General features: G+C 40.4%; 1 protein-coding gene across 19 annotated transcripts in view; it reads right to left on the bottom strand.

The window, feature by feature from the left end:
* Positions 1–22268, bottom strand: part of LOC143819938 (uncharacterized) — a 226884-nt gene that overhangs the window by 181088 nt on the left and 23528 nt on the right. For 10 of the 19 annotated variants that reach the window (XR_013225172.1, XR_013225171.1, XR_013225173.1 and 7 more), the window contains exon 2: positions 18521–18608. Coding sequence is in view for 1 of the 19 variants with exons in the window: in XM_077302133.1 (XP_077158248.1) it covers positions 18521–18608 (88 nt within the window). In the remaining 18 variants the exon portion in view is untranslated. Of the gene's footprint in view, positions 1–6486; positions 6608–18520; positions 18609–22268 lie in introns of all 19 variants that reach the window. The other 9 variants (XR_013225166.1, XR_013225164.1, XR_013225165.1 and 6 more) reach the window with 2 other exon arrangements.

Genomic DNA, 22268 nt, shown 5'->3' with positions numbered 1-22268 from the left:
AGAGGGGAAGGCGGATGTGAGGGTGGACAAAACACTACTGAGACTGCATCTCTCCCTCCAGGCAGGCTTGCCCCTGTTTGTGCCCTGATTTGCAGCACAACAAGAAGAGGGAAATTGGGATTCTGTGATTTCCCTTATTGCAGAGCAATCTGGATGAAAACTCTTACCACCCACTGGGGAGCTCCGGGTTGCAGCTGATGTCATGTGGAAGCAGCACTAACACCTGTGAGCAATGAGAGCCTGTCCAGGGGCAAATTCCTTGTGTAGGTTCAGTCTATATTCATACCCTGTAGCAGCAGTGTATACATTTGTAACAAAATACAAAATGTTCCTCTTTTCTTTTTTTTCTTTTTTTGTATACTACAGTTTTTTTTATTTGCAATGGATAAAATGGTGGGTGGAATTAAATTTAGAAAATCAGAATTCATCCAGGATGGGATAAAGATGAAAAAGGTGTGCCTTTCACAAACAAATTAACATTGCTTGTCTATTTAACTTATACCATTCATGAAGCTCAGGGTTGCTTTTCAGGAGCTCAGGGCACTCTCCACTCAAACAATGCCAAAGGGAGGCTTGCTTAGTTTTTACAATGTAATAGAAATATCATGTGTCCCCAAAACTACTTTCTGGCCCACAAGGTATAAATTATAAAAAAATTGTTGAACAGCAAAGAGGGGAGGGGACACACCATCCCCCACATTTGTTTTTCCCCCTCTTCCCCTTCTCTTTCAGTGTTCCCACAACTTTCTCCTCTACCCTTTCTCTGTCAGTCTCTCCTCACCCCCTCTCCTTCCCTTACCCTTTCTCTGACAATCTTCCCTTATCTCTGTAAATAGTTACAGACAGGGAATGGTATTTTCTATTAGCAACACCATTCCGTCTTCTATCATTGCAGATATCCAGTTTATCAATGAGCCCAAGTGGTAGCCATAAAATCCATTTGCATGTTCCACTTGAGGTGGTTTTTCACCCCTATGGTTGATCACCCATTTGCTCCCCTGTTCTTTTTTCCTGTGTTTACAACCAAGGTACTCAACCTTTACTTCACTCATTTCCTTAAATGTCTTCTGCTTATGATCCAGTCTCTTTCTATGGAAACCTTATTTATTTTGTTTATTTATTTTTCGATTTATAGACTGCCACTCCCCAAAAGGGCTAGCTGTGGTTTACATCACAAAACAATAAAAACACATACCCCAATAAAACCTTGCCAAATTATCAGAAACAAACAAAGCAGCAGTGGTCACACATCTTGTTTAGCTAGTGGGTAGGTTGTCATTCTGTGATGGTGGGAACAGAATTTGCAAGCTTTGGGAGATCCTTGTTTGAAATGCCAGAACTCTGCCCTGGCCTCAACCGTACGCCTGGCAGAAGAGCTCTGTCTTACAGGGCCTGAGGAAAGCTGACAAATCCCACAGGGCCCTCAGCTCTTCCGGGAGCTCATTCCACCAGGTTGGGGCGAGGGCCGAAAAGACCCTGGCCCAAGTTGAGGCCAGGCTAATTTCCTGGGGGCCCAGAACAACCAGCAAAATCATACCTACAGAGAGAAGGGCTCTGCAGGGGGCATAAGCAACCAAGCGTTCCCACAGGAGATAGGACCCAGGCCGCATATGGCCTTAAAGGTTAATACCAACACTGGCTTAGAGAACACACATCTTGTCCCCTGCACTACGGAACCACACCCGGGATACAAATTTGCCTCCCCATAGTGTTATACATACTTGTACAGTACAAAGAAACTTCAACTGGTCAGTTTTTACACCACAGTATCCTTCTGGCAGTATATCTTTAGTTTTGCTTAGGGCGAGTACATAATATTGAAGAATAGAGCCCCATCAATCTTCTGGTTAACTCCTTATTTGAAGAAGATAGCTGCACAATTCCACCTTGTGTTTCACCTTCATACTTCCTATTTGTTCCCTTGTAGATCACAGTTTGTACAAAATTTAACACAGGACTGGTTGCAATTTCACTCCAGTTTGCATCAATTCCATATATGTATATTGATGAAATGCAGCATATTAGAAGAACATCAGTCTCTCAACAAAGTTGTTAATCTTACAGTTTCATGGCTCTGTTACCACTCTACACTACACGTGTTTCAATATATTAGTAAAGAAGATGCAAATCATACAGGGAAGACTCAATATTCTGTATCTCTTTATGATTTTAAGAAATTGTCCTGTTAAATGAAATAATTAATGGCTTTAGTTCTCTGCTTTTAGATGTTAATTTTGTAGTTTATATGCATGTTATATGGATTTACACTCAGTTTACATGGAATTTATGGGTTCAATGTTAGTCATTTCCATGTAAAATGCTTATATAATATATGCATAAGAAAGCATAAACATTTAGGCCAGACAATAGTGTTGGTTAATTAAAAAAATTAACAGATATTAACAAATGTGTATGTATTTATTTCACAATAATTTAAAAGCAGATATTGGCTTTTGGAAAAGCGTCAGTTATCATTGATAGCCAAAAGTGACAGATATTGACTGTGACCAGGTGCATTTCTGCCCAATTGGCCTTCCTCAGTGATCAAACTAACAGCATTGTACAAGCAGTCTGGTTTCTGACATGTGAAATAAATACATGTATTTTTGTATATTTGCAAACATCTGTTAATTTTTAGATTTACTAAATGTTAATGTATATAAACTACAAAATTATTATCAAAAAGCAGAGCGCTGAAACTTGTATGTTTATGTTTTCTTAGCCTTTAGGTACTTAATTCAATTGGGGTGATTAAAGCCCCCCCCCCTCTTATTTTTATATTTTGGGGGTTTTTTAGTTGCATTGTGTGGATTTCCTGGAGACCAAAACAGACCCAAAACAGACCCTTTAAAAAAACCATCTCCTTGATTTGCACAAAGAAAAAACATCATTCTATAAGAATTTCTAGATTGGTTTTAGGTTTAAAAATCAAGGATAACAAATTAAAAATCAACTTTCAGCTCCAATTTAGGTCAGATGGTGGTGCAAGTGCAGATAAGATGCACATTATGAACTCCACAGACAGATATTGGTAAGCAAATACTTCAAGTCTCCAAAATTTTGCAAACTAACTTTTCTTTATCTCAAAAATACATCAATATCACAGATTACTGTCAAATATCTAGTGATTGTTAATTAACATAAATATGTAACCCCCATAAACCCAGAATATATGTTGAACTGGTAGAGCATTGGCGCTAGAACATAGCCATCTTTATCTTATCCTAAGCTTCCTTAACAGGAGTTTTGGCTTGAGGCACTTTACAGTAAAACCCATAAAACAGAATAAAATCAAATAACTTAGATTAATAGCATAGTTCTATCGATTTGCTCCCCACCTACTAATCCAGACCCACCAGCCTCGGGAGATGCAATCTGCCTAGATGGACAGGCATCCAGAGGGCCACTAAAGGGCCACTAAAGGAGGGACCCAGATCTTCCTTAACCCAGACTCAGCCAAATGCCTGGCAGAAGAGCTCTGTCTTGCAGGCCCTGAGGAACTGTGGTAACTCTGTCAAGGCCCTCAAGCTCATCTGGAAGTTCATTCCACCAAGTCAGGGCCAGGACCAAAAATGGGACTGGGCATGCTTTCTGGGGACCAGGAAATGACCAGAAGATTCAAATGCACAGAGCAAAGTGCCCTGCAAGGGTCCTAAGGACACAAGCAGATGGTCTTGAAGGTAACTCTCAGAACCTTGAACCTGATCCGGTACACAATTGGCAACCAGTGCAGCTGCCTCATCACAGGCTGGATATGAGCCCTCCAAGATGATCTCGTGAGGACCCTAGCAGCCACATTTTGTACCAACTGTAATTTCCAGGTCAAGGACAAAGGAAGGCCCATGTAGAGCGAGTTGCAGAAGTCTAGCCTGGAAGTGACCATTGCATGGATCCCTGTGGCCAATTATTATTGGGTGATATGACTATATATAGTCGTGTTGGCCCATCCCCCACCCCCCAAAATTGCCAATGATGAGCCTGGAGAGGGTGGAAAGGGAAAGGGCTCTGTTCATAAAAATCCTTGCTGGCTGAGTCTCATCACACATGGTAGTTACTGCATTGGAGAAGTGGCAGAGACTGATAGAGTGGCAAATGCCTGACCCAGCCTCTTCCTGTCCCAGCAGAGTAGGCTGCTGGGCTGTTTTGTTGTTTGGGGGGGGGGGAATGACAGAATGCCATGTCATGTCCAGTGGGAGTGTCTGGGTGATGTCACTAGTGACATGTGAGTTCCAGGGGTATGGCAGGGAAGTGTGGCCTGCTGACATCACTTCTGGGGTTTCTCAAAGCCTGAAGAATGTTTCAGGGGTTTCTTAACAGTAAAAACATTGAGAAAGTATGTCCTATCTAAATCTATGACCTGAGTGATGACATTTATTTGCCTTCCTCTGTCATCCTGGCCTGGAGTCACCTCATTACCTACTTTTAAAGTTGCAAGATACATTGAGGTACTTAGTCATCAATGCAATACAATCTGTGAGTTTGAACTATTGCCCTGAAATCTCATTCATCACAGGATATCATAGAAATAGGCATTAAATCATACAATTATAGTACATATAAAACTCAGTTGTCTGATCTGTATATTAAATCCATGGGCCTTGCAACAAAGTTCTCTCTGGTTTAAAAATATTGCTGGAGATGAACAGAAAAGATCTGATTTGTTACTGCTGACTTATCACTTCTATCTGTAAACAGAGCTGATGCCATCTGAGCCTTGTGGCTTAATCCTGTTTCATTAGGTGGCTTTCCCCCCAATCTACCCATGGCAACAGGGCTGGCAACTATAAAATAACAGAAGTACTCTCAATAGTGACTTACTTTTGTTAAAGGCAAGCAGCCAACGTATTTGTGGGGATTATACACTATAATCTCTGAAATCACAGCAGCATGGATTCAGTTTTAGAGCACAGTAAAAACATAATTTTCCATCCTAGGAAACTGTGGTAGCCTTCTTATGGATCAAGGAGATCCTATATAGTTATATAATAATGTAAAATATCCATATTTTGCTACTTCTCTCAAGGAAACTCCAGCTAGTACAAAATGCAGCTGCTAGGGTCCTCACCGGCACACCTTGGAGGGCCCACATCCAGCCTGTGCTGAGTCAGCTGCACTGGTTACCAATTGCTGTCCGGATCCAGTTCAAGGTTCTGGTTCTAACCTTTAAGGCTTTACGCGGGCTGGGACCCACATACCTGAGGGACCGCCTAGTGCCCTATGCCCCCCGCAGGGCTCTGCGCTCTGCAAGTGAGAATCTTCTGGTCGTTCCCGGCCCTAGGGAAGCACGCCTAGCCTCGACCGGGGCCAGGGCCTTTTCGGTCCTGGCCCCTACCTGGTGGAATGAGCTCCTGGGTGAGCTGCGGGCCCTGCGGGACCCTTCAATGTTCCGCGGGGCCTGCAAGACAGAGCTCTTCCGCCAGGTCTATGGTTGAGGCTGGGGCTGCTGGGGTACATCGACTGCTCTCCCCCGGGCTTCTTGAACATCGTTGACCTCCTTCTCCTCCACCCCCCCTTTTTTTAGGAATGGGGGTAGGAAGGGGATCTTATTATTGTGCCGCCATGTTGTGACATTTTAAAGTTTTTAATGGGAGTTTCAATGGGTTTTTTAAGACACTGTAACCGCCACGAGCCATTTGGGAGTGGCGGGAAATAAATCGAAATAATAATAATAATAATAATAATAATAATAATAATAATAATAATAATAATAATAATAATAATAATAATAATAATAATAATAATAATAATAATAATGGCTAGAGGCAACTGGACTCATAGTCACTTGGATTAAGTTTCAGGTAAGCTTTCCAATATCAGAAAATCTAGCAGCAAACTGTTATTTTTACTCGGCAGCGGTGGGGATGGTGCACCGGCGTACATAGAACCCAAAAAGAGATTACTCTTTTTGGGAAAAATTAGGCAACAGCTTTATTGTTGTGTAAATGAGCATGACCATCCCCCATGGGTGGATCCAAACCAGCCCTCCTCAATCTGAAGCCAGCAAACCACAGAAAACCTGGGGAGGGCAACCAACCAACAGGCCCACCCATGGGTCCAAGCAACACCATGTCAAGCTTCCCCTTCCCATCAAGCCTGCTAGGCCCAGGGCAGGTGAAGCATTGAAGAAAGCCCCACAGGTAACAAACTCTATTGGAGCTCTTTCCCAGCCAGTCAGTAACACTAGGCAGCTGTCCCCCTCCACTGTGAGATGCCACTGCCTCATATGGAGGCCTCCCACATCTGGCAGAGCCCAGTATGCAGATGCTGGCCCTGCCCCAAAGGATCCCCCAACATAACTGCCAGCTGTGACAAAAGAAAACAGGAAAACCACCAAATTTCAGCAAATATGAACTCTATTATACAGAAAACACCTGAACCAAATAAACGGGTGGAAGGATGGGAGGTGAGGAGTGAATCACAACAGGACCTTGAGAACAAGATGTCAGGATGCCCAGCTAGCCCTTCTTTTAAAGCCCCCTGACTCACCTTTCTGCCCACATTGTGTCAGCTCTTGGGAGGCAAGATGTTCCACTCCTACTTATGGCTCCAACAGGCATTTCTTTCTTCTTTTTTGAAAGAAGGCCCCCTATTTCCATTCAGCAAACTGCTTTTCACAAAATGGACATCATTATTAGATGAGAAATGACTGGACTTTACCTGCCCATCAAGGAGGATTTATTATTTTGGGTTCCCCCCCCCCCGAGTCTGCTTAGTATGAAGTGGGCTTAAAAAATGAAAATGGTGCATGTTCTGTTAAGGGGAATATAATACCTGTTTTTAAAAAGCAGTTTTTTAAAATGTTGTCAGAGCATTCATTTGAGAGCATGGCCTCATTTCCTCTACTACATAGCTACAAAGTAAAGGACTGAAATTAGTAAGAGGGAAAGACAGTTATTGCTTTACTTATGAATTGCCATGCCATCTCTAGCTCTGGAATCAGTGAATGCTATGTTGTCATTTGAAAAGGAGATGAAAACTTAACCATCCATCTTATTTGCAATAAATAATTTAAAATGATTTAAGGACACCCATGTAATTTCTCCCTAGTGATTTTAGGGCTGTTTTGTAAATTAACTTTTTTAAAGGATCTTTTTCAGTAAAATGAGAAACACTGAATTTGTTTAAGGATGGCAAATCCATACCAGTATGTGATACTGCAGACCTTGTGGTAGCTACCCTTGCAAGAATTTGCAATGGCAAGATGACAGCAATGACAAGGGAGGACTGCAAAGTGACACATTTGAAGTCATGTCAGTATGGCCTCATACCAACAAGCAAATGAGACGGTAAACTTCTGCCTGTAGGAGAGCACATGAGGCAATCCTTTATCCAGTGAAAGTTCCTGCTCTCCAAATACTGGCATTTTAAAAAGAATGGCAACCAGTGTGTTGTAGTGACTAAGAGTGGCAGACTCTAATCTGGAGAACTGGACTTGATTTCCCACTCCTTCACATGCCCCCAGCTGGGTGACCTTGGGCTAGACATGGTTCTCTCAGGGCTCTTCTCGTAGAGCAGTTCTTTTAGAAACCACTCAGCCCCACACACCGCACAGGATGCCTGTTGTCGGGAGCAGAAAGGAAGGTGTTTACAAGCCACTCTAGGATTCCTTCAGGTAATGAAAAGTGGGGTATAAAATAACCAGTTCTTCTTCATTCAGCAACAGAGATCAGCATTCTTCTTAGCGGATGGGAGTAACACATTGTGGGGATCCAACTCAAACTCTCAGGGCCAACAGTTTCAGAACCTTAATTTATATATTTATTTGTCAAATTTATACCCTCCTCTGTCTCCCCTGAATGGGACTAAAGATAGCTAATAACATATAACGAAACCCTGATTGATAAAGCCTGACCTAAAGTATTGTAAGGGAAGAATCTTAAGATATCATACTCTGATAGAGTATGTGAGCATAGTGTGGGCACTCTGTACCACATGGCCTTTTAATGCAATCATTTTTCTAAGCCTAGAAATCTTTTGTCTTCCTTTTCTCCAAAATCTAGATTATTCATAGACATTTTCTTATTTTATTAGAAAAGCAGCAAGAAAGCCCATTGCAAGCAGGAATGCCATGGGCGCTAGGACCCAGAGCATACTGGAAGGTGCAGATCTGTGTGTGTGTGTGTGTGTGTCTCCCTCTAGGAGGGAGGGTGGGAGCTGATTGGCCCTATTCCAACTTGGATAGCCAGACACGTTCCACCCCCCAGGCTGTTTCACAAATATATAGAGGAACCATGGATAAGGATAATAGCAGCCCTATCACTCCTTTAGCTGCAAAATTGTATGCATTTGTGCCAATTTTCTCCGCCCTTGAAATGGAGTCTAGCTTGTTGTGTATTTTAGGAATTGGCTTAAGACTAATAAGCTAAGAAGCAGTATGAGGTACACAGAGAGAGTATAAGAGTTAACCTAGAGATAGTAAGATGCTGCCTTTCAATAGTATGAAACTGCATTGATTCTGTGGAGAATGGTTCTTCATCACTGCCTGTTCTGACCTCTTACCTTGTCACTGTCCTGAACAGAATTTTGTAGATGTTGACCTTTTGCCTGACCTCAAGTACACTTCCTTTCCAGACCCAGATTTACAATCTCATCTAGAGGGCTCCTGCCCTCTGTCCCTGGACTCTAGCCTCTTTGCTCTCAGACGTGCAAAGATATGGGAGAGGGCCCTGGGCAAACAGTCATGGTGGAGGGCCTGCTAATGAGGGCTTCTTGGCCTGCTAATGAGGGTCTCCCGGCCTGCTAACGAGGACCTGCCAACCTGCTGACTGCCTGCTAAGGAGCTCTGTCCTGGGCGTGCTAACAAGCTGGCCAGCCCCCGCACGCTCCACTTGATCCCGCTGTGAGCTGAAGCCCAAAGTCACCTTAAACTGCCTGTCTGGGGGTCAGGGGAGGGGATCCTTTCAAGGCCTGTTCTTAGGAATGGGCTTTGAAGCTAGTAGTGATATAAAGACAGAAATAGCAAACATCTATTGAATGTTGATTGCATTGGCTGATAGTCCTGATGAATTAGGACTATGATTATTGTATGATCCATATACAATTTTAATACAATTCTAGTCAAGTATGTTGAAGACTAGGGTCTATAATAAACAATTACATGCACTTATTAGAAAAGCACTAACTGTATTGATAAATGGAGGGTTAATTGTAGTGCTGATTTTAAATGTGATAGTGTTGAGATATCATATCAACAAGCTGTCTATAATAAAACTGGACAACTTTGGATCACAGATCAAGTTGCTGTAATGGAGCAAAAGGTAAATTACATATTAATGGTATCTTCACTAAAAAGGTCCACCGGGGTTAATTTTTATCATCATTACAGCATTTTATCTTTATTGGATGCATAGTTCATCCTATAAGGAAATTTAGAAACTGAAACATTTAAAATGTGACACTATGACTTAAAAGCTAACACTTTGCTGATGCTAATTATGTCAGTCTTTAACAAGAGGGAAACCATAGCAAAAGAAACTTGCAAAATCAGAGATAGTAAAACAAATTGCACTTTACTTATAATGCAACCCTATGCAGAATTTGCTCAGCCTAATACCACTGATTTTAATAGGTTGGGACTGGATTTACTAAGCATAGAGTTGTACTGTTAATGCCCATAATTCAGAGTCCAAGCAGACAATTTAAGATTTATTTTGTATCAGATGTTCAAAACAACTCTGTAACTATTTCATTGTTTCTATCTCAGCCAATAAATCAAAATTAAGAGGTATACAGTTTGGATCAATGATAAAACAGTTCTTAATGCCACAACCGTGAACAGTTATATCTGTCTGAACTCCTCTGCTTGTGATTTTACTGTGAATGATGTTTAATTGTGGGAGAGATTAACAATACCACAGGCAGGAACAAATTTGTAATATGTTATTGTTTTTTTAAAAATCCATTTCCAGATATGGAAATACCCAGCGTTAAGGAGACTGAGAGTGGAGCCTGGGCGAGCAAGGTTGAAGAAGAAGAGTTAGTTGTTATATGCCACTTTTCTCTACCAGGAGTCTCAAAGAGGCTTGCAGTCACCTTCCTTTTCCTCTCCTCACCTCAGACACCCTGTGAGGTAGTTGGGGCTGAGAGAGCTCTGAGAGAAACTGCTCTGTGAGAATAACTCTGACAGGACTGTGACAAACCCAAGGTCACCCAGCTGGCTGCATGTGGAAAAGTGGGGAATCAAACCCACCTTGCCAGATTAGAAGCTACCGCTCTTAGCCATTACACCAAGCTGGCTCTTAAGGAGGGCAGGGACCTTGGTAGGGTATAATGTGATGCAGTCCACCTTTCAAACAAGTCACTTACTCCAGGAGAAGAGGGATACATTGTAAACCATTTCAGCATCATCAATGGGAGACCTCTTTCATATAAGACATAAATCCCTGAATATTAAGAGTTCCTATGACATGAACCTGTGTCAACAACATTTTAAAGCAGGGGTAGTCAACCTGTGGTCCTCCAGATGTCCGTGGACTACAATTCCCATGAGCCCCTGCCAGCGTTTTCTGGCAGGGGCTCATGGGAATTGTAGTCCATGGACATCTGGAGGACCACAGGTTGACTACCCCTGTTTTAAATCATTGCCTTTTTAGTATGTACAACATAAGTGAATCCCAAAAGCATAATATATGAAAGCTATTTTTATAGTATTATGATCTCTCACCAAACAATATCATTCATAGATTCTATTCATAACAGTGGCTGGCCATATCATTGAATGGCTATTAGTGTGAATAAGTCAATAAAACTGAGGCTCAGTTTATATATTTGTGTGTTTGTTTATTTATTTATTTTTGTATTTATATGACGCTGCATTCCATTTGGACTCGCGGTGGTTCACAGTAAAACCAGAATGACCCCATTAAAATTAACATTAACACTAAGCATTAAAAGATGGCGATACAGAATTCTAACCCCCCCTCCCTTTGTCCAACTATAGAGGACAGAGCTCTTCCTCATTGTGAGCGAGGGCCCAGATGTCAGACAGGGAGGGAGGAGAGAGACATTACTGTGTGCAGCATTCTACCAGGCCATAATCTCATCCAGGATATTGCAGTATGGTGTGTGGATTCCAGAGATGTGTGGGCTGGGCAGGTACCCACATTGAGACACTATATAGAAGCTGAAGGCCAGATTTACATAATGTCAATAGCCATGTGAAATGCTATGTGGGATGTTTCTTAAATGCTGGGCATTACATTTAGATTAACATTAGATTCAAACTGGATGTGATCTCTCATGCTCCACACCTTCTTCATCAACCCTCTTGCCTATCTGTATGCAACTGGAAAAGAGAGGTCTGGCTCACCATTAGCCATGATGCAGCACACAACCCCTGCCACAGTGTAACAAGCATGGCATGGTTGTAGTTGTATGGGTTGGAATACTAACTTGAGGTTTTATAAGCTGCCAAATGTGGTTGGAATGTAAAATCTATCAATTATGGCTGCCTCACTACAAGACAGATAGGACTTAAGGGAAAATGTTTTAAAGAGTCACTCTGAAAATAGAACTAAATTTCCCATCTCGCTCAATTTCAGTATTTTAAAAATGTTTTACAAGAATAATCAGAGAAACCTGTTCCCAGTATTTAAAAAGATCTTCAGTCCAGAAATCACCATATCTGCAGGGGACAAGCAAAGACAGCCTGTATATGTGTGTATGTGTGTGATCTATATATCACACATAAAAGGGAATCTTGTTTCAGGGGGGAAAAAACTGTAAAGGTATCAAGTATAAGAAAAAAATGTATACAAAATGGTTTGTGGCTAGCTAAATTTTTTTTGTGGGGGAGGGACTCACAGTGTATGTAATACTATTCTCAGAAGGTACACAAAAAAGAATTTTGGTTCTCTGACCAAACCAAAGTTTTGAATGATGTCTGCTACTATTTTTAAAGAACATTTAAGACAGCTAAAGTAATAAATTAGGTGTAATAAGCCACTATTTTTAATATTTAAAAGTATGCATAATTGATGCGCTGTGACAGGTTAAATAAGCCTTTGAAAAGTCTGCTATCTGATGAGTCTATTATATATAAAATGCAATTCATCTGCACTAAATGTGGCTGTAGGGCAGATCTTGCATTTAAAGAGAAAGAGAAGGGGGAGTTGCTCTTTTGTCTTTTCCGGGCTCTGGGGGGGGGGGGTGTAGGAGTTTGAGGTAGAGGCACCAAATTTGCAGCAAGGCTGCAGGATACTCTCCTCAAAACAGCCCCCAAGTTGCAAGAAGACTGGGCCAGGATGTTCAATTCTAGGGGTATTCAAAGAGTCCTACTTCCATTATTTTTCATTACGGGAATTTATAAACAGATCAGATAGTCTTTTTTTTCTTCTTCTCATCATAGGAAATAATGAAGGTTAGATGGGGTCACCCTTAAGCAAAAGACCGCTAAGGTCAAGCCAGAGAATCTCAGCAGTAGAAACGAAAGTGGGGGACATTTTTGCAAGCTCAGCCAAACCACTGCAAGGTATACATTTCCTAGCAGAATCCAGTGTCATCATGGCAATATCAACTCAACAAGTCTGATGTCTAGCACAGAATCATACTCCAAGTTGGGGGGTTGCAAGTTCTGTCCAAGTAAATGGGCAAGGAACCCAAAATAACACAGGCAAAGGGGGGGGAGGGATCCTTTGAAAGTGACAATACTAGTTTGAAATTGACAAATGGGCAATTCTTTTGGTAGAAACTCATAGAAACCCAAGAAACGGGGGTGGGGGAGAAAACAGTCCAAGGCTAGATAATTCTGCACCCTTGTTTTGAAGTCCCTGCCCTGCATTGTTTTGATGTTTCATGGTAAATATTTTGATTGAGCAGAGGCATTCCATCTAGAAATGTATCCATTCATGAACTGACATGGATACCCAAGAACAGTTTAAAAGTTCATGGAAAGTTTTTTGCCTGTTGATCTGCCACAAATTTCACTTCACAAATCAGAAACCAGCCACAATTTGTCATGAACTTTCATTCATAAACCAGTTCATGCCTATCCCTAAATATGGTATCATTGCATGTAACTGTCAATGGAGAGTTATTTACAGTTGTATTGAGCTGAGTGCAGATCTAATAATAACCACAAGCTACAAACCTGCTCTTTAAGGGTATACCCATCCAAAACAAGTTGAATTTCTACTCATGAGTCAGCTATGAATTCAACAAGCTTAAACCTTTTCTAGATTGAGCTTCCAGATCCATCTCTTATAGTATGATGCCTGCTTCAGCAGTCAACCAGATTGAGCCAGTATTGTATACTGATTAGGTAAAAACAATCAGATGGAATTAATTAATTAATTAATTAATTAATTAAACTAATGTTTTTTATTTATTGGTACTTCTGAGATCTTAAATTGTAATAATTTTATGTTTTAAAAATATTTGCTGTTTTATTTGCATTGTTTTATTTGCTGTTTTATTTGCATCTTGAGTTCTGTAAGGTTGAAAGGTGGTCAATATATGTTTTCAGTAAAATACTAAGAGACCCATGTTCAGATCCCCAGTCTTCCATGGAAGCTTTCTGGGAGAACTTGGATTTACCATCCACTCTCAGCCTAGCCTAACTCACAGAATTGTTATAAGGATAGAATAAAAGAAAGAAGAATGATCTGAGCTGCTTTGGATGCTGATTCAGGATAAAGGCAGAATATAAACTTAGAAAATAATAAGTATATTTTAAACTTCTAGGAGTCTGATTCCTGCCTTGCTGGAGTACAAATTGCCAGAATGTAAGATATTTTGGATCCTCTTTCCAATAGGAATCCCAACATGAAGGCTACTAAAGTGATTAAGCAAGAATCTCTTCTTCTTCTTAGACACCCTGTTTAATTGGAATGAGGGCTCTTTTCACCCTTGAAGTGACATATACATTGGGCAATATAACAACAGCATATTCATATATGCTATCTGGAAGGTACACTCAAGCTCTTCCTGAGGAATCAAGTGAGCCTTGGATTCCGTTTCTGGAGAGCACAGCAGGAAAAAAAATGTCTAATTTGTTTATTGGCAGATCATATCTGGATGGTGTTCAATACCACAGAGAGGAGCAAGATAGGCCCTGTAACTTTGGTGAAGGACATACTCCATAAGATGTTGTACATACAGAAGCCTCTGTAGTGCAAACTGCTTACCTCTGCTTTTAAGATGGGCAATGTTATTTATTTAAGGGAGAAAACACATTACTTTTCTATTTTTATATTGTTCTGTTTACCCTTTCAATGATATCAAGATACAGCCTTGAGCAGTAACTTGTGCCAAAACTTCCTCAACATTTTGACTTAGCTTCCTTTCAATTTATTTTGAGCCATGAAGTCAGACTTTGAAAAATAATAAATCTAACTATATCATAGCTCAGGGGTTCCATTAAGATGTGCTTTTCAGGTGTTTGGTGGTTTTCTAGGCAGATAGCAGTGTTAAAATTCACACCAAACTGTAATTCTCTGCATAACTCTCCTCTTCCCCATAATTTTCCCCATAAGAAGAATTCCCAGTATGATTTCTCTTGTCATATCTGAATAAGTGAGCCATGATTCATGAAAGCTTATATTAAAATAAATGTTGTTAGTTACTGAGTCGCTACAGGACTTTTGTTTTATTTTACAGTTAACTGAGTTACTCGGAGAACTGCTTTTCTGTGCCAGTGGAGAAAGACCCAGTAGAGGTATTATTTCACAAAAGACGTCTTCAGACATGGTGGACTAATCACATTTTGGCTGCTGATTTAGGTTGGTTCAAATTAGAATATTGGGAGAGATGCAGGGACAGGTAAGGAATTTAGAGGCCTGGGATGGGTGGGATAGATCTGCTAAGTATCTGCTCATCCTGTTTTCAAGGATGTTAGCTTGCCACTTATGTTAGCTTGCCACCAGTTTGAGCCAGACAGAGTATTCCACCAGCAGGAACTTGGGAAACTTCTCCACTGGGGTACTGCTACCAAGACCCCTGGCTGACATGACCACCAGTTCAAAAAGGTGAAATACAGCTGTGGGACTCAGGATCAAGGCCCACTACCATCAGGTACACATCAAGCCGAGTTCTGAATCAGATTTAGGACTGCCCCAACACCAGCAAAGAAAGGTTGGGATTAGTGTAATCTTCTTGTTCTTTCTTTTTGTCATATAGATGTCTTTAAAAAATGCATGTGTTTTTGCTCTTAACTTTTGTGATTCGTTTAACATTGCTATCTGCTATCTGCCTAGAAAACCACAAAACACCCGAAAAGTACATCTTATAACAGTGCAGTCTTTTTGTACAGTTGGAGAAATTGCTAATGGCCACTTAGAGAGTGCCTTAAATGAAGCTTTAAAAAAAAAATCATGCTGCTGTGACATCACACTCTTGCCATTCTTTCCAGGGGCAGATGGAAAGGCATTGAACTTGAGAAGTTAAGAGCCACTTAGGAATATGATACTTATATGATACTTTAGGAAAGGTGGTTTTGACCAATTTTTTTTTTGGGGGGGTCTCTCTATATGAAGCTTTCTGTGCACACATATTTGTATATTTTTTACAGCCATGTCCTCATTTTGAGATCCAGTTAAAACTCAAGGAGCCATATGGCTGTTGCTCTTCCCCCAGTTGAACCATATTGATCCGCTGGCCTTATCTCTTGCTCAGACGAGAAAGGACTTTTTAACCTAAACAAGGTTGCCAAGAGCCACCGTGGGCCCCCCAGGCAAAAAATTCCATCTGAGCCCTTTCCTTGACCCTGATCCAAAATTAATATTATAACGTATCAAATCCATTGGCTTTCTGTTACTGTGAAAAAAGCAATAACTTTTAATTAGGTAGGAACATTAAAGGAAAAAGGACAGGATTATTAAGTAATGGATTTAATTTCATTTCATTTAGTCATTTATGCCTCTATATTTCTTTCTATGTAAGCATTCATAATTGTGTGAAAGAAGAAAGGGCTGCTTTCCTCACCTCTTTTCAGCCAAAAGGTTCCTGCCAAAAATGTCCTACCCTTCTGTTTATTAAAGATTCTGAAAACTCCCCTGTTCTCTTTGTATAGCCCCTAAGGGTTCTCTATATCATCTATGCAGTTTGCATAGCTTGTGCCTCTCAATATTTCTCTCTTGGGCCTTGTGTCTAATTTAACTTAACACCCCCCCTTCTATTCATAATATATGAACAGAGGTTTTCTGTTCTACTGTAAAGTATGTTTTAACTCCTAAGCCAGGGCAGGATGCAAAGGAATGGGGATGGAAGGGGTGGGAGACAAAGACAAAAGAAGTTGATGGGGGAGAAAGAGAACTTCAGGCATACCAGGTTGGTTGAGAGGCTTAGCAATGCCTCGTGATAGACAAATGTTTGCTACAGCCTCATAGTTTTCAAAGTTTGAATCAAGGAAGAATTCCTTTAAAAATCACTGTTAAAAAGGCAGCAAACAGTATCATCAGTCTGAGAGTCTGTTTGTTCTATTCTTTCTTGCCTGCCTTAAAGAAGTTGTTTTTTTTACCCTGCTTTTCTCTTCCCAAAGGAGTTTCAAAGCAGATTCCAGTTAGCTTCCCTTCCTCTCCCCCCAACAGACACCCTGTGAGGTAGATGAGGCAGAGAGAGCTTCTGACAGGACTTCTTGGTCAGAACAGCACTATCGGGGCTGTGACGAGCCCAAAGTCACTCAGCTGGCTGCATGTGGAAGAGCAGGGAATCAAAACCAGCTCACCAGATTAGAAGCTGTTGCTTCTAATTTAGTAGATTACCCTTGATTTATCCTTGATTTATAACAGAGGCTGATCCTTGATTTATAACATATTTTAGCAGCTTCTCATCCAACCCCTGTTAACCTACTCACTTCCAGGATCACTTGAATATACAAGATCTTTTAAAAATACAGCCTGAACAAGGTGACCTGTATTTCCTTATCACAACAGGGAGTTCACTCAAATAATCTACTTATTTATTGTTATGACAAGATGAGTGTAGGAGGGAGGTGTGGGGAAGCATCAGGTGAACCACACCTGCTATATGGCTGCCAGTGAGATGATTCCTTGCTCTTGAGAATAGTATTTAACTGGGTTTATAAAATAAGGCCTCACAGATCATTCAATAAGATCCTTGTTTATTTCATACCTGTTCCTTGTGTATTCATTCAGTATATAGAAACAATACCACACAGACCCAAAATATACAGTAAATTCTGGTCCAGTTGATACACTATTGGACTGGGGATAACTGGGCCTGAAACCAACTCAGTTATTATTTGAGAGGGGAGGCAATCTGAGGGCAGTTGGTCTGATAATATTTGAATTTAGGAGCTGGGAGACCCAGGTTTGAATTCCCATACTGTTGTAGAAACATGCTGGTGACACAATCACAAACTCTCAGCTGAACCTACTTCATGCAGTAGAGTATAAAATGGAGGTAAGGAGAACAATGGAAGCTGCGAGATCCATAGAGAAAATAAATAAATATATTTTAAAGTATAAATATATAAGAATGTTGTAACTCATCTAGAGCCTTCAGGGGAAGGTGGGCTAGAAATTTAATAATAATAATAACAATAATAATATAGAATAATATAGAATAAAATGAAATTGGCTTCCAGTATGGGTTAAAAATGCAGTTTGTGGTAGAACATCACCAGTCTCATACCCAAACTTGGATGTAGCATATAGAGCCCTCAGTAGGATGGAGAAAAAGAAAAACAACTGCAACAATAATGGCCCATGACTTTCAAGTACATGTAGTCTACTTCAAATGTTTAGACCAGGCTTTCTCAACCAGGGTTTTGTGAAACCCTGGGGTCCTTGAAAGCCCTGGATGGGTTTCCTGAATGGGTGAGAGTTAACTTTTTATATATAATTTTTTGAACATTTGTTGAACACAACCATATATGGTTGTGTTGATCTGCCCCTGCCCCCCCCCCCAAAAAAAATAGCCAATGATGATTCTGGAGGGAATGAGAAGGGGAAGAGTCCTGGGTGGGTGTGTGCACAGATATGCATCCCAATGATATTCTGCACATTGCACCACTTCTCAAAGTCTGAGGAATGTTTAGGGGTTTCTCAATGGTAAAAAAGTTGAGAAAGGCTGGTTTAGATCAATGGGGTTCACAGACAGCTCCAAGAGGATGGTCTTCCAGTATCAACAATTTGTTTCCATCTGTTGTTGCTAAGAGAGAAAGAATGTACTAGAATGGAGGAATAGAAAAGCTGAAGGGATGCAGATGCAAATTACTGGTTTTTTTCCATAGTCAGCCTTAGAAACCCTACTGGACTGATCTAGACACAGACAGAAAGGAAGACTTTGGGCTCCTTGAGGAATGAAGAGACTCACACCAAAGAGTGAAGAAATTTTAGGAGATTCTCGTTCTTTTATGTTTCTTTCTTTTAGGTTATCCCTTACAACCAAAAGCACAACTCACTACTTCAGATTGCCACCTAATTTTCAGAATACAGAGAGGGGCTCCATTACTTAGCCCCTTGCTTTGGCTTTGAAACTCATTTCTGGATCTGGAACTGAGTTGTTCTGTAAATGAATAAAAAATCTACCAAAGTTCCCTATTTAAAAAACCCCAGCTCACCTGATCAATGCCCACTCTCGGATATAGTACTCGTAAGAGAATGTGCTTGAAATTTGACGAGTAACTATGGAATCAGCCGATGTTCTATCTGTTAAGAAAACACAAAAAAGGAAAGATGGTAGATTTTCATATACTGTACTTCTAAGATTAATTTATTTTTGTCTTGGCTACTCTCACATCCTAGTTCAACTTTTCTTCCCACACATTTCTTTTGCTTTCTCATCTGCATCCAGTTCTCCTGACAAAAATGAAAAATCTCTCTCCAGAATGTGATATAAACTTCCAGATAAGGTGTTTCACGGCCATAAAATATATCCAACTCAAGAGCTAGTGTTTTCAAGCTCAACAAAATAAAATCTTTCTTCCAAAGATTCGCTGCTCCCCCCCCCCTTTGGACATTTTAGATTTGTTATTGGTAATTTATGAAGCAGCCACTTGAGTTGGGAACATACCGCAGGCTTAAGCAGCTGAATATTTAAATGTACTCACAAGCTTATGAATCAGACTGAAAGGTGAACATTGCAAGCCAAGGTTTAAAAATAGAACTGGCATCACATAAATAGAACAGAAGATTGTTCAGTTCTTCTGTGTGTATTTATAGGTAAGAGGGTGGTGTTGAATGCCCCCCATGTTTTAATTTTGCCATGAATTTGGGCTAGAAAAAACAATGCAAGGTATTTATCTTCCTTTTATCCTACTTAGTGCCATACTTTTCCCTGTCTGCTGCTTCAGTACCAAATACTTCCTTGTTGCTTCTTTTTCCTGGATGAGTCACATCGGTGCTTTTAGCCAATCAGAAATCATGTCACAAGTGGCATTGCAAGTTTTTATAGATTTTGCAATATGGTGATAGTAAAAAATTATAAAATAAACTCAGAGACCAGCACTTCCAAGTCCAGTCACACAAGTGAGCATCCAGAACATACAGTGGATATGATGCTACTACTGCACTTTATCAGCAATGAGATTTGGCTCTGTGAAATATCACTAAGAGCAAATAGAACTGATTATGAGAGTCTGAGAGGGTAAAAAAACTGATTTTGTAGATCTTGCTGAAAAAAAAATTGAAAATCAATTAAATGAGACCAGCCTTAACACATTAACAGTGTAATGTTAAGATATCCTTCTGGGTAGCAGTATATGTGAACGACATCTTGGGGTACTTGTTGACTGCAAGCTAAATATGAGCAGATATTGTGATGCGTGGTAAAAAAACAAATGTAGTCTTGGGGTATATCAACAGAGGCAACACATCAATACTACAAGATGTCATAGTACCACTGTATAATGCATTGGTCAGACCACACCTGCAGTACTGTGTGTAGTTCTGGAAGCCTCACTTCAAATATGACATGGATAAAATTTAGAAGGTGCAGAGGAGAGCAACATGGATGATCTGGAGTCTCAGGACAAAGCCTATGATGAAAGGCAAAGTCTTGGGTATGTTAAACCTGGAGAAGAGGAAACTGAGGGGACATGATTGCTTTCTTTAAGTATTTGAAAGGTTGTTACTTAAAAGAGGACAAGGATTGATGGCAGAGTATTGAACCCATAGTGATGGGTTTAAACTAAGTGTAGAATGGTACCAGCTAGAAATCAGGGAGGAAAAATTCACAGAGTAGTTCAGCAGTGAAATAGGCTGCCTAAGGGGGTGGTGAGTTCCCCTTCACTGGCTGCAGGCTACTTTAGGTTGATCTGGCTGGCTTCAACCACAGCCAGGGCCTTTTCTGTCCTGACTCCTACCTGGTGGAATGAGATTTGGGCCCTAATGGAACCATCACAGTTCTACAGGGTCTGTAAAATAGCACCTTTCCACCATACATAAGGTTGAGGCTAGGCCATCAAAAAATATTGTAGGGCACCCTCTTCTCTTCTACATGCTATGTGTGACAACCCCTGTATAGGAGACTTGGTACTATCAGACATAATGAACTCACCAGTTAAATTGTGGTGGTGGGGAGCCTACTGTATTTGATTATGTTTTGAATGTATACAAATATTGTGACCCACCCTGAGCCCATCATTGAAAAGAAAAGCCTGTCACTGTTCATAGAAATCTATTCCTTACACGACAGAATGAAAATATCTGAATGACAGAAAAAATGGAAGAATACCCACTGTATTTTCCTACTATTATTAACGAATTCTGCCCTGTCCATAACTTTTTACAAGCTATTTCAGCTAAGGTATTATTTTACATTAGTGACTGGCACTACCACTTTCAAAGTCTAATAATTCATGTGCTTATTTTTAAACAGCATCATATTTTTTCATTTGTTTGCAGAACATTCTTTTACATAAAGACTAAATAGAGAGAATTGTGAGCTGACTTCCAAGTGTCCATGAGGAGGTGACTTCATCAATTTAACTGCTTTAAAAGGTAATTTCATCACACAATATCCCTGCAATTGTATATCTGGAACCTGCTCCTGATTTCTAGATGTTTTTCAAGTCAACAGTAATATTCAGCATGCCTTCACAAAGAGATCTCAGCCGCTCATAATTAAAACCCATTAACTGAGAAATAATTTTGTTCAAAGACATAAACCCTGACACAGGCCAGTCGGGAGGTTACGAGGTTTGGAAGAACATATGTAAATAAAACAAATATTTCTAAAATGCAATAAATCTTGAGTGCTATCTCACCCAAGAGAACGAAGTTCTGAATCTACATATTCCTAGTGCTCAGGGAAGTGATGTGTGTGCAACAGTACAGATACCAAATTGGCTGCCCCAGGCTAGCCTAATCTTGTCAAATTTAGAAGCTAAGCAGAGTCACTATGCAGAGGAAAGCAATGGCAAACCACTTCTGAATAGTTCTTGCTTTGAAACTTCTGTAGGGTTACCATAAGTCAGCTGTGACTTAACAGCAACTTACATTCACACAGAGAGGATGGGGTTGGAGTTACTGCAAATCTAAATCTCTAAAACTCTAAGAGCATTTTTAGTGAGATGATCCAACTCAATGGTGCAGATATGTTTGTACTGTGGAATATTTTTGAGTCCAAATGTGGGGTTAGAAATATTGCTTGAAAGCCCCTGTGATGATATTATTACAGGTATAAAGCCCACCATTTTAATCCTGCTGCAATGGGATGAATCCATTCTGGAAATAGTGGCTCTTTCCTCTGGGCACACTCTTACATCAGAACCTCTTACATCAGAGGAAAGAGCCATTACGAGTGACATCCCATATATTGTTTCTTCAGAGAGGACAAAAACAACATTTTCAATTGGCATGTCTCACGCTGAACAAGTATGGCCCAGTGTCCTCACTATACAAACAACCCAGCTGAGGGAGCATTTTTGTTATGCTTATTTCAATCATTGATATGCTGCCTCTCAAAGGCCTATTCAGGTTTTCTGGATCATGACATATAGAACACTTAGGGAATAGAAGTTTGGATAGATTATGCCGACACAGGTATCTGATGCCCAATGGGTTTTAATTACTGCTTTATTACTCAGTAAAAATAATAGGTTTGGGACAAATCTCCTCTCTTCTACTTTCTGTTTCCTGTCCCACCAGAGGAACTTCAGGAGACGTACAAATAGGCATCATGCCAATTATCCAGCATCATCTCTGCAGCAAACCTGAAAATGACAGTATCATCTTGCTGTGTAGCTCTAGGAGCCCATCAGGGCAGGAAACCGCAATCCTATCTACTAGGCTATATATCCCGGCAGAAAGTATTTTCAAGCCTGTTATTTAGAATTGCTTCTACATCCAAAGCAATATGTCAATGTG

Source organism: Paroedura picta, chromosome 10, assembly GCF_049243985.1.
Source record: "Paroedura picta isolate Pp20150507F chromosome 10, Ppicta_v3.0, whole genome shotgun sequence".
NCBI classification, from domain to species: domain Eukaryota; kingdom Metazoa; phylum Chordata; class Lepidosauria; order Squamata; family Gekkonidae; genus Paroedura; species Paroedura picta.
This window is presented reverse-complemented; position numbering and strand designations above follow the sequence as displayed.